Below are 13,503 nucleotides of genomic sequence, written 5' to 3'. Positions count from 1 at the left end.
TTATGCAGCCCCTCAGTTCAGCCTCTGTCTCTAATAGGCAGTCTTAGCTCCTGTCTCTTTAAGGCCCCCCTCCCGATGAGCCCACTCTGTTCTGATTTGGTTCTGATCAGAGCCATGTAAAGTTACTGCCGATGCAAACCCAACATTTACTGCTTTACTGCTTCATATTAAAAGTTTTTAAATAACTAAATAACAGGAAACTTTTATTGTGAAGAATTTATAGTAAATGAAATGTGTTCCTCACCGAATTAGCAGAGCTCAGTTTGCAGTGCTAAAAATAGGTTGATACAACAAGATATGGAGATATTTGGAGCTATTTGTTCAGCGGATCAATTAGAAATAATGCAGAGAGGGACAGTACAAGCAGAAACAGCCACAGTGATGATGATGTTAGATGAAGAGCTGCAGACAACCAGCACACCTCCAACAGGTAAACTACTTATTTTACTTTGCTCTGCTGTGTGATGGAAAAACACTCACAGCTTGCCAGCTTGAGTCATGGCTTGACGTTACTACCCCCAAAACAATGGAAAACTGCTATTGTGTTAGCGGAGTGGAGCAGTGAACTTGCGCACTGTGCATGGAGCAGATGACCATCAGGAGCAGTCTGAAGCCGGTGCTTTTTGCTCACAGGGATTACTTCTACATACATTTACTTAATTATCTGACACTATGGCAACGTTTAATATGAACATCCGACATTGTAATATTATGTATGTGACTGAAAATAAGGAAAAGCATAACAAGTCTCCTTTAAACAGATAAAAATAGACTTGAAGCTTAAAACACACTTCAGGTTGCAGTTACGCGCATACAGCACCAGTGAAAAGCTAGCGATTACACGGCATGTGTAGACAGCTGTATTGATTAAAATAAAAGTGTATCTGTTACGTCAGACACGCATGAAATGGCGACTGAAAAATGCAGCTGAAATACCTCCTGTGTAAACAGTCATACAGTAGAAAAGAGGGGCATAATTCAGCATTAAGAGCACATAAAGATACTGTCTATTCGCTGAAAAAAAATATTTTTCATGGTTTATTTGAGATGGATTTCAGATTTGGTATTTATCACTTCGGATCTCTGTTTATACATTTTCATTTAATCTATATTGTTCATTCAAATTCAGGGTAAAATCATTTTGTCTATTTTTGATTGCTGCCCCTGGATCACTTAAAGCATTCATCCATGACTCAGTTAACTCAGTTTCATGTTACTTAACAAGTGTCATAAATAGGATGTTACAAATAAACTTCAGCCATAAAGATTTCAGTCCAAAAATTGCAAGTAACATTATTTCACAAAAATGGTAGATAAACCAAATACAGGCATTCCAGTGCTGAAGTGAAAATCTCTGTCTCTCCCCCCACCCCAACCCTCCCGTCCCCTCATCCAGCCCACCATCCATCCCTTCCTCTCCCCAGCGCTGTGTTTGTGTTTCTAGGGGGATCCGGCTGACCCCTGACCCCGGGCTAATGAGAGCGATAACGAGGATTAAAAGGGGGTGACTGGAAGGTGTCTGAGAGTGGGGTTTAAACAATTACACTGGGCTGCCAACATGCCTTTCTTCATGACTCAGGAAATTACAGTCTTCCTCTCTCTCTCCCCCCACACTCTTTCAACGGCACACAAAAGAAAGGGCTTATGGAAAATAATAAATTATCTTGGGGCCACGTTAACTTGGATGTAAATCGCCGGGCAATTATGTTTTAATAGCCCTTTAAGAGAATGAGTAATTGGGTTGACACTACTGGGGTTGATCAGGCTCACCCATCTCTCTCCCTTTGTGCCCACTGGAAGCGAGCTGTGGGTCTCTGTGTGTCGGTCAGCCTACAGCATGAGTGTATGGGAGTCAGTTAGTCAGCCTCTGAAACATTGTAACGGTGATATCAGGGAATCTGGATGACTGTTATCCTTATGTTTAAATTAGACCTTTACGGTGGTAAGAAAAGCAATGTCTGTATTTTTTTCTCTGTCTTTGGTGCTTATCACTTATTGCACTACTTAGAGCTCACCTTGTTTCTTCATTTTCCATCTCCTGATTGAGTCTTTGTTTTTATAGGCAGCACTCTTAGCTTCGTCTCATCAGTCATCATGGCTATTTGTGCTCTCATTACCAGCCAATTTATGTCAACCTAAACTTTATATAAATAGTAAGGGTGTAATGCAAAGCTACTATCTGTATCAGTGTCTTTTATTTCCCCAAATTTTCTGTAATGCTCTCTGTATTTGGATGTCCAACCGAAATGGACATCCCCATACCAGAAGTTTTAAAGGATATGGCTGATGATTTTTCTATATTTTTCTCACTGTCCAAAGCCTGATATATTTTACCACCGTACCCAAATTCTTTGTGGTGAAGGAACATGTCACCCAGTGCAGCGGTGCGGCTCATTGAAGTATTTAATAGTTTTGGACAACAATGGAGGTCTACGGTACAGAAGGATGAGATATATCAGGCGTTGGATGAACACACAATACTTGAAAATAGATCCATTCATTGTTGGTTTGGCTCTGCACATGAGATTTTTTGACAATAAGAAAAATATAGAAAATCGCCAGCCATATCCTTTAAATTCTATTTTCTATTTCTTTGGTGCTAATTAGTTATTGCGAAGATGTTTCTGAATTGCACTTAATTTTTTCTCCTGATTACATCTTTGTTTTTATAGGTAGCGCTCTTAGCTTCGTCTCATCAGACATTGTTGCTAACTGTGCTCTCATTACCAGCCAATTCTTTATCTGTTTATCCAAAATTAAACTTGTGATAAATATTAGGGGTGTAACACAAAGCCACTATATGTGTCAGTATATTATATTTCCTAAAAATGTCAAGTGGACATCACTTAAAAGTCTTAACTGAGTTTCAATAAAAGCTGTGCAACTGCTAATGATTTGGATGGAAATATGGAAACAAATGGAATGTTTTAAGAGGTTGAAAATACAAGTCAGAATTGCATTGGGCCATATTGCAGGATTGTTCGTTGTGTATATAATGGGAGGAGGCTCAGATAAACGTATCGACGGTCTTGTAAAGTATCTATTATTTTAACAAAAAAGGGCATTACAGCTAACTGGGCAATGTTGTATAATTAAAAAAGGAGGTTGTGAATGCAATCAGGGGAGGTCCAGATGAAAATCCTCAATATCTCAACACTTGAGCTCCTTTAACCTCTCAGCACCTTGTTGATTGTTGCACTACTTTCTTGTTGTTTATGACATTTCTTATGCACTTGGCTACTTCCAGCCGTTTCTTACTTTAATAATCGAACAACAAACAAACAAAAAACTTCTGTCTAGGGCTCTTTTTCATTATTCTTGTACAACGGCTCTTTTTGAGTCACTGTCCTCTAACGCTTGATTGTCTTGCCTCGCTTGTAAGTTGCTTTGGATGATAGACAAATGACAAAATGTAAATGTCAATGAAAATAATAAAGGTGGTCCAAGTGTCTATGTGTAAAAAACACAATAATGCTATTGACAAAAATCTGAAAGGTTCTCTTGGCATGCACTTTTGAGATGGTCCCTAACTTCAGCTCATCTCTTCTCCTTGTGCCGTCAAGTCTTGCGCAGTGACAGGCTTCAATATGGATCATGAGGTAAAAATAACACCTGTGTAACATCGGTCAGCTTTATCCTGCACTGCACAACAAATCTAGTGAAAACCAATGAAATGTTATAAAGGATAAACCCAGCTGAATATCTGAATATCCAACGATGTCTGTGCCTATGGCCTATGTGTTTACATTTTGGCAAATATGCATAATAGAAAGTCATGCAGCTGTGACTACTAGCATTTCATGTTCATACTGTACTGACAACAATCTAGATTTATGGACATTTCATATATGGACAAAGATCCTGCCATCACTGCAAAGACTGTAAATAATATTCGTGTGTTTTCACTGAGAGGAAATGCTGTTTTGTTTGTGGTAAATTGTGTCAGTCAGGTGAAAAAAAACCTTGAATATCACTGCAAAAATTTAGATGCTGTTCATATCTGTTTAGAGCATTTCACCCTTTCATATCTGTATAGAGTATTCATATTCAGTTATATGACTAATGAATCGGAGGTAAAATAAAATATGATTTTATAATAAAACTGTTGATGTTTTATATCATTCATTCCTTCCCTTCCACTATAACAAGTGTGAATGATTGTGTATAAGTCATGTTTGAAGGCATGTGTGTGTCTGCATGAAATAGAAACAGGACGTCTGATGAGAACCACCGTAATTGTCACACACAAACACGCACATACACACACACACACACACACACACACACACACACACACACACACACACACACAGAAGAGAGCAGGACCCTGGCAAGCTCCCTTTGACCTCTGACCTCTGTCTCAGACGGTGACCTGAGGGTGATGTGTGTCTTGATTTGGTCGCCACGGGGGGAAAAAGAAAGAAGGATCGATGTGAGGAGGAAGAGATCAGGCCAAACCTGGTGAGCCAAAATCCACCAAATGAGACTGGAACAACAAAAACAGTAGGGGGAGGAGGAGAGGAAAAAAAAGAAAGAGAAGGTAGAAAAAAGGAGAAAAATGTGATACAGATCTGAGGCTGGACCGAGTCTGACACGCAACAAGGAAATAATCAAAATCCTTGGCAGGATGTCGGACTTTACTGCAAGGAACAAGCAAATGGTGGGATAAACCCATATTTATCTCTTCTTTCTTTCATCTCAGGAGGAAGACAAACGGGGTAAGAAATTGATCAGATGAGCATCTGTTAGACTTGGCAACAGTCACAAGTCTGCAGAGACGGTTTTTAAACCCCATTTTTCAATCTCATCTCCATTACTGTCAATGCTGTGCAGGCACTTAAAGGACTGTTCCGCAGTAACAGAAGGAGAAAAAAAAAAAGAAGCATGTATATGCAAATGCAGGCTACTGCACCTCACTTCTTCACCCTGTTAGTGTTTCCTGTAAGATAAAGGTTCCCCTATTCCTGTAGCCACAGTAAGTGCTTGACACAGACAATTTGTGCAGTGAGTTTCTACAGAGGTAATGGAGTAAAAGAGCAAGAATTTTTATCCTTTGATGATGCCTCTTGTTATTTAAAAATTTAAGGGCTATCTATATCTTATAGCGACACATCCTTAGTATTTGCCCTTTACTCAAACATAATGGAGGTCAACTAATATCAATTCTTGAAGGCCAATAGTAAAACTTATGATTTCTGAAATGTTTTGGAAATCCATGTTTATGAATTCCTTGTGTGTTTATTGTTTAATGAGTGTTAATACGTCTGATTGCGAGACCCACTGGGAAGTCCAGTCGATTCTCTAATTGTCCTCAGACCCTCACACTTTTAATGCTGCCTCTTCTACTCATACAGCTTTGTGATTTGTGGGAGTTTTTAAAAAAACAAACAAACGTGCAAGGTACAGTATTGTGTTGATGTGGTCACATTGCTACAAGTTACAGGAAGAGGATGAAATATGTCCAGTTTGAATGATACACCCATTAGGTTTAAGGCTTATCAGACACAGTAAAGAAAACAGAATTACATTGTTCATGTTGTAAAGTAATCTATTAGTAATGAGCGCTTGCACATATTTGATTGGCCCCCGCAGTGTATTGTTGCATGACATTGCATTGCCATGGCTCAAAAGTGAATCCAGGTTAAATTGTTTTGCTACACAGCTCTGTGTTTTTTGCTTTACAGCCAGAACCCTCTAGCTGTGCCAACACAGTGGTCACACTGATAAGAATGAGAAGGATGTGTTTTTTTGGTCAAAACACAGCCTACATAACACAATTTTTTTTGTTCAGGTTGAAACTTTTAACTTCATTTTTTCCATGTATTTTACTTTCATACATTGACTTTGTGTCTCTATATTTTGACTTTGTGTTCAGTCTGTTGCCAAATAGGCTGGTTTTCCCCTCAATTGAGCTACTTTTAATTTAATTGGGCGGTTTATGGCAATCTGGGTCATTTTTTGTGCCATTTGGGTGATTTCCACCGATGAAAAATTAAAAGGCTAAATTTCAATAAACTGTCTCCTCCTCTCATCCGAGTAGATTGAGACTGACAGAATACTGAGTTCAGTCGGCTCAGCACACAATGAACGATAACTGATGTCCATCAAAAAACATTTCAGTTTATTACAACTAACAACTAACAACTAACTTGAAACATTTTCCATGTTCCATCATTATTCTGCCACAGTTCTGTGATAAAACACTTAACATCTATTCATATGAGTGACAAATTTTCACCTTTTATATAACATTATACTAATGGTTTATTTTATTTTATGATTTCTATTAGAACTTTTTCATTATTGTAAACTAATTATTCTTAAAGATCCTCCTCACATATTTATTAAGACATAAAAATACTCTGCTTGGGACAATAATGTGTGTCTGATATGTTTGGGTTTTTTTTTACCACTTACAGCTTTAAAAAGCTTAAAATGGCATCTCCTTCTTCTTTTCATTGAAAAATACAGAATCTATGAATGTGCAAATATGTTGGATTCAAAAGTTGAACTGCGGGACACAAGATGTCTCCTACTTCACTGAAAAGTCCATTCTCGGCGTTTTTGCACTGCAAACTTCAAGTTTCCACATCACATTGTGTAAGTTGCATACTGGACCACGATTAGCCTCCAAACAAGTTGTGATGTCACAAATCCTGCTTCTAGGCCCGCCCCTTAAACTCAGATTTTCATTGAGCAAAGAAACTTTCCACTTTCAGCAGATGAAGGTGAAAACAGCCTCCTAGTATCAAACTCTGCACATCATTCTGCACAGTGAAGCTCAAACATTCAAGAAGAAAAACATATTTTTGAGTGGAGCTAGAACAAAAAAGAAAAAGTGAAAGGATTGAAAACTTGACTACTTTTATAATGAGTGAGCGGGTGCTGGGCTCTGATTGGAGTTCTTTTTGTTGGTCCCACCTGGGAACACTGGCTGCGTTACACTGAAGGAATATTATTCTATGACTCTGCAGTATCTTTTGTTCTTGTTCTGGTGAAATAGCCTCTGAAACAGCATTATGCATCATGGGATGTCAGCTCTTAACATTGAATGTCAAACCCTAGACTAAGTTTGCAACAGACAGGCTGACTCTCCCACTTACTCCATGACAGAAGAATATCAGGGACACATTACTGCTTTCAAATTTAGACATTTTTTAATATATTATTGACTACATGACTAAAAAGATTTAATGTTAGATATCATATACTGCACACACAGTTTTCTATATCATATACTATGGAGCACCTGCACCTGATATACACCTGTATCTTTCTAAGTATGTTAGTATGTCTCTGTGTATTCCACTTTCTCTACTTCCCATCCTCTCTGTGTTCCCTACTGAGGCTCTTTTATTCCCTCCTGAGCGGCTCCGTCACCCATGTCGCCGGGGGACAAGGAGAACGTGGCGTTTTCCCCGGATCAAAAATTTACGAGCAATTAAAAGTCGGCTGACGCCCGGCATCCATCAGCCCTGCGTGCTGCTGCCAGGCTGGGTGAGGGGGACTCGCAGTAAACCACAGGCTATATACTTTTATATCTGTTTTCCCTCCAAAGAGGGAAGGTTATGACAAAATTATGTTTTACTGTCCGCGGTTTCTAGCGTGATGTAGACATCTTTCATGGAACAGGCTCGTTGGAGGTCAGAGCCCCTGGAAGGGAGGCAGAGATGGAGAAATATGTGAGTGTTAAAGTGTGTGTTGTGTTTATGATAGGTGACACAAGCCTTTAACACAATAGGAATAACATAGTATCTGCCCCTCTGGTCTATCAGTTACTGAGGGAAGAGTGACCTAATTACCCCGTTGTTTATTACTGCAGAGCTCTGATTTATTTCCCTGTGCTGATGTAATTTCAACACTGAGTCTTCCTCTTCAATAAAGGCAGCAGATCACATTCCTCTAAAGATGCTCTTAATTCACACAGTTGAATTTGAATACACGCACACACACACACACACATGCACAATGATCCATTGCGGCACACCTAATACACAAAAAAGCATGCAAACCCTCATACATCAACGCAGTCACTCTTTCACTTTTTCTGGCTCCTCGCGACAGGCTCAGACTCATTTGCATCCTTAATTGTGTTGTAATGTACTTTTAATTTGAAAATGGAGGCAATTAATTACTTTGATATGGAACAAAATGCCGCAAATGTAAACATTCTAATAGTTCTCTGTGAACAGAGTATCGTTTTTCAAAAGAGGGATTGAATCTTATCTCATTTTTTAATGCCATACCAGTTTTTTTTTTTTTTTAAGATATGGTTGCATGCACACCACTCATGCATTCTCCTTGATATTCACTTTGTCTTTGCGGAGAGGGCAGCGTTTCTTTGATCTATTCCTCCGCTGTTATTTTCTATCTAAATCTCCCACTGGATAATTACTGTAGTTTCACCTATGCTATCAGATGAGATTAAATGAAATTAAGCCTGTTTGGACGTTCTGCTTCTTCTCTGTACGTCATCCCTCCGGTGCAAGCCGCTAACACCAGACTCTCCACTTCTTTTCTATTTCTGGGTCAGAGAGGCTTCAAGTGGAGATGTGAATCGCAAATTCATTTTTTTTTTTTTCCTTTCCTCCGCCGACCATGTGATCAATAGGTGTCAGTGTTCAAAGGATACAGTGCAACGCCGGAGGAGAGGAGGGGAGAGAGGAGAGAGGAGAGGAGAGGGTGTGCCATTTGTACAGGCCGTGGAAAAACTGACACTTTCACTCCCTCAACCTGATAAACTCACCACAGAGAGGAACAGGATGGATGCGTGTTATTTTTTCCCTCTTTTCACCCATCTCAATCACCTTTTCTCTCTCATTCCCTTTCTCTCTCCTCTCTCTCTTTCTCTCTGACACACACACACACAGAAATTCACAAATATTCTGTCATCTTATATCTCCATCCCCCACCCGACCACCACCACTCCACCACCACCACCACCACCACCACCACCACCACCATGCCTCAGACCCCTATCTCTTTCACTCTCTCTCTTCTGATTCTCCTGAGGGTGCTGGGAGCTCGCTGACATCACAGCCGGCCTGGCAACAGCCTATAAATTATGAGTGACAAGTCTTTGGACCAATAAAAGCACCACCATATTTCATGCACAGTAAATCTGATTGCAGATTGCTCTGGCGTGTGGCGGCTGACATGTTTATTGTCGCCATGGCGGTGGGAGCTGAGGTGGTGGGAGTTAGGGAGGGGGTGGGGGGGAGAGTCGCTCCCTGACATCAGAGTTTCTAAAGCTCCCGGTCTATATGGAGGTCAAACAGATGGAAACTCTGGGAGGCAGGAAACCCCATCTACTCACCAAACAACCCCCCAAATCCCCAAACACACATTCATACAATACATACAAATACACACCAACGCACCAAACGTCTATAAGACAGCTATTTTTCTTTCAGCTTTTACAAAGCCAGGCAGTTGCTCCTTTCACTACAACCATCTGCCCTCAATGCACACATGCTCCCTGTGAAACTTTTAAAGAGGTAATACTCAACATCTCCATCATCTCCATTTTTTTTTTCATTTAAAGCAAGAGTATGTGCACTTTGAGAGAGGAAATAATGTTCCTTCACTGCCATTAACATGGGCAGTGTAGTCGATTTTGAGTCAGTCCCACATACACCATCCTGCTGCAGTAAATACTCACTAGAGAACCAAAAGTGGATTAATCTTCCACTGAAAATAGAGATGGACGAATGTACTGTTGGTTTTCAAGTAAAAACCTGTAGCTTCAGCCTACAACTTCACCGTGTGTAGATCTTCCGTTGATGTGTTTTTGGGTTATATTGTTTTCCAATGTGTTGTTTTGATGGATATGTTCAATTTCAATATAGAGCACCACCAGCTGAGTGGTGGAAAGCAACTAAGTACATTTACTCAAGACTATACACCACTTGTGCCGCACATTTTTTTTAGCATTTACCCGTAAGTGTAACTTGCGGTCAAAGCTGTTAAGCAAAAGTTACAGTATCACTTTCATTTTGACTCCAAGTTCTCATTTCAATACTGGTCTTGCTCTGCACTTATAACTGAAAAAAGAAGTAACCAGCAATGTGATTTGCCTTGAATTTTCTTGTTTGTTTGTCAATTTGTGAATTCGTAGGGGGAAATCTTTTGTAACCAATAACCAATGCTGGTTATCACTGATCACGCTAGCGTTATGCTTCCTTTTTTTTTCTTTTTTTTGCTTCCAAACAATCTGCCAGAAACATAAAATGTGTCACTTCCTGTGTGCCAGAGAAATTTTCTGGGGAATAACCCACCACTAAGCTTTCATAAACTGGCTGAATCACTGTTGAAGGTGTAGAAAAATATACATTCTTTTACATGAAAATATTAGACTTTTATCCAACAAATCAAACCACAGACTATCAAATAAGAGTACAACCCTCAACACAACATACACCAACAGAACCCACATTCATATCTTGTCTGTCTCTGTTTAGACTCCAAGAAAATCTAACCTCACACACACATAAAAAAACCCCATCTTCTCTCCTTCATCACTAACCATGCATCCAGCATTATCTTCAATTTTCTTAAACATGGATTCTCTCATTACAGATATCATATCTAATCTTAAATGTATTGTAACAACCTCATTGATGGTAAGTGACCCTGTGCTCATTGCATTGTCTAGTCCATCCGTCCTTGCCCGTGCAATAAACCATTCTTCATAATTAGCGTGGCCGCTGCAGTATGATCAGGGCATTACAAGTCCTCTGCCACAGCCCCTAAATGGACAGATTTCAACAGACGCCCGCTGGTGTGATCGGCATCATTATATTTTAATTAATCCATTCTTCTCACAGCAACACAGTAATTACAATCTATTTTATGACACGGCATGCTGCGAAAGAACGGATGGAAGAAAGAGAAATAGCAAGGGAGCAGGAGGGAATAATAGCAAGAATAGGGAGAGGAAGAATGGGTAAAGGAACTACAAAGAGGAGTGAGGAGAGTGAGTTAGAGCCAGGATGAAGAAATGAAATTTTAAGGTGAGTGAGACAGAGAGCAGAGGAAAAACATCACAAACGCTATGACTGATTACCGACGTGTCATCACACGGCTGACATTGTAAAAGCGTTTATACGATGTCTGGAGGAGCAGGGCTCTCTCTCTCTCTCTCTCTCTCTTAGATTCATGCTTCATACATTCAGAGGGAGAAGCTCCATTTCCTCCAGCCTTTCTGTGTATAAATCAGAGCAGGTACGGACACTCAGACACGCTGTGGGTGTGATAATAACATTAGAGGATTACAATGACACTCCTCCCTGGACAAGATCACCTGTCATAAAACAGACTGCTGCTTTTTGTGGTTGAAGCACTTTACATGAGGAGAGTGTGCAAGTGTGTGTGCACATAAAAGTGGTGTCTGTGTGAAACGTGGCATCTACAGTATAAGTGGAAGGTGATACTGTAAACTCCACTTTAAAATGATTAATTTAAGCAAGGATTTTAACAGTTTAGTGCTAAAGTGGCTTGAAATGTGTAGTCCAGAAATGTTCAGGGGACCTAAAGGTGATTTAGGTGAGCAAACATGAGTTATACGCTTACACCTACTTGTAAGCAGTCACACCTATTCAATGCACCACACACACACAGCAGTGCTTTGAGCTAATGTCAGAATGCTGACATGCTCACAATGACAATGCTAACATGGGGATGTTTAGCAAGTATAAAGTTTACCATGCTCACCATCTTAGTTTAGTCTTTAATCTTGCAGGTATTTGGTCATGTATATAATACTTTGGTCACATAAGTAGACAAATTCAAGTTTTGAGCTGATGATAGCTCTAGACCATGGAATCACCAAAGTCATCATAATTCATCTTGAGGGAGACGTTTGAACTAAACTTCATTGCAAACCATCCAACAATTGTCAAGACATTTCACTTAAACCACAACTGTGAACCTCATGGTGGTGCTAGATGAAAAGTCAAGGGATCACCAAAGTCAGTAGGACTCATCCTCTGAGCACCATGGACACCTGTACAAAATTTCATGGCAATCCATCCAGTACCTGTTTAGATATTTTGGTCGGTACCAAAGTGGTGGACCAACTGACAGACTGACATTGCCATCTCTGGAGCCACGCTGCTAGCATGGCTAATAATCACCATTAATCAGTTTCTGTAATCCAGTTAACCCTGTCAGTCCCAGTTTAAAGTATTTTTGTTAATCTTCCTCTCAAGCTCTCTCATTACCCCAGCTTCAAATATGGATGTATTATTCTTTTTTTAACAAGGGCTGTTACAAAATTAAGAAACAATTGATGTAAATAGGTGAACTGAAGATTTATGATTGATTATTTGCATGCAGAGTTTAGGTTTACATAATAAAATTCAGTCACAAAATGCATTATCAAACTAATCAGCAACTATGGGCATAACGTCGTAACTAATAAAATTTAAAAAGTGCAACAAACCTTTACTCAAAGTAAGTAAGTTAAGGGGTCAAGGGTCATCAACTAGAATTGTTTACAAAAGCAGCTTTCCTGCCCTCAGATGTTGCTTGGATAGCCATAGCAACAAGCAGTGGTAGGTAAAGGCCAAGCATGGTAGCTCAATTTGCTCCTACAGAAAAAGACTATGGATATGTAAATTAATTAACTCATACAACAATTAATTTTCATGTGAGCCTCACTTGAAAAGTGAGAGGCAGAATGCTGATGGACTGATATGGTTAAATGTAATCCCACTAATACCACATTTGCGTTCAAAACCATTGGATGTTTGTATGGATGTCTTGTACTGCAGTTGTGTGCAGTATATACATATAAACATATGCTATTAGAGTGTATATGACCATTTGCAAAACAGTTTCAGCACAATACCTATGGTGAACATGGTATCCTGCTGCGTTGATGTTCCACTCAGGCTCTTTGGGGTTGGGGATCTTCGCTGTCTTGGCAATCAGATGCTTAACATCCCTCCACGTCAGCTCAGGACTGGGGCAAGAGACATGAAACAGAATATCATCAAACACATCCTTCCTTCGGCCCGTGTTCTACACCAACTGAAACCACAGAGGAAACACTTCAACTCTGTGTGATACTCTGAAAAGAAACCTGCAGGGAACTCCGCATGTACTCTAGTCTTGTGCAGAGAGAAGCTGGAGGACTGTTTTATGGGGCTTACAGCACATTCTATCAGGTAAAACATATACCGTATGAATACTACGGTTTATTGATACATAAACTGCTGCGATGAGACACTGCCATACCTTTTACTGCAGGTCCTCTAGACATAAAAGAACCTGTTTAAGTCAAGCTTACAGTTTTAATAATGGTGTCACTAAAAAACTGTGAATCCAACAAAGAATATTGGAGACTTTAACAAAAGAGCCTAGAGAGTCGAATGTAGAAAAAGTCTTCTTTTTAATCCCAGGCAGGGGAATTCTAATAGAGCGGACTCAAGTGTCATGTCAAGCAATATACTAATGGAATCCAATTAAGACCTTTAAACTGCGCGAGAGCTGGAGGATATT

General features: G+C 39.7%; 1 protein-coding gene across 4 annotated transcripts in view; it reads right to left on the bottom strand.

Moving 5' to 3' along the window:
* The window catches only part of LOC122986849 (neuroendocrine convertase 1-like), a 184,924-nt gene that overhangs the window by 40,993 nt on the left and 130,428 nt on the right, over nt 1-13,503 (bottom strand). For all 4 annotated transcript variants that reach the window (XM_044358290.1, XM_044358289.1, XM_044358291.1 and 1 more), the window contains one exon: nt 12,851-12,964. In XM_044358290.1, coding sequence (XP_044214225.1) covers nt 12,851-12,964 — 114 coding nt within the window. The remainder of the gene's footprint in view (nt 1-12,850; nt 12,965-13,503) is intronic.

Source organism: Thunnus albacares, chromosome 8 (genome assembly GCF_914725855.1).
Source record: "Thunnus albacares chromosome 8, fThuAlb1.1, whole genome shotgun sequence".
In the NCBI taxonomy this organism is placed as follows: Eukaryota; Metazoa; Chordata; class Actinopteri; order Scombriformes; family Scombridae; genus Thunnus; species Thunnus albacares.
This window is presented reverse-complemented; position numbering and strand designations above follow the sequence as displayed.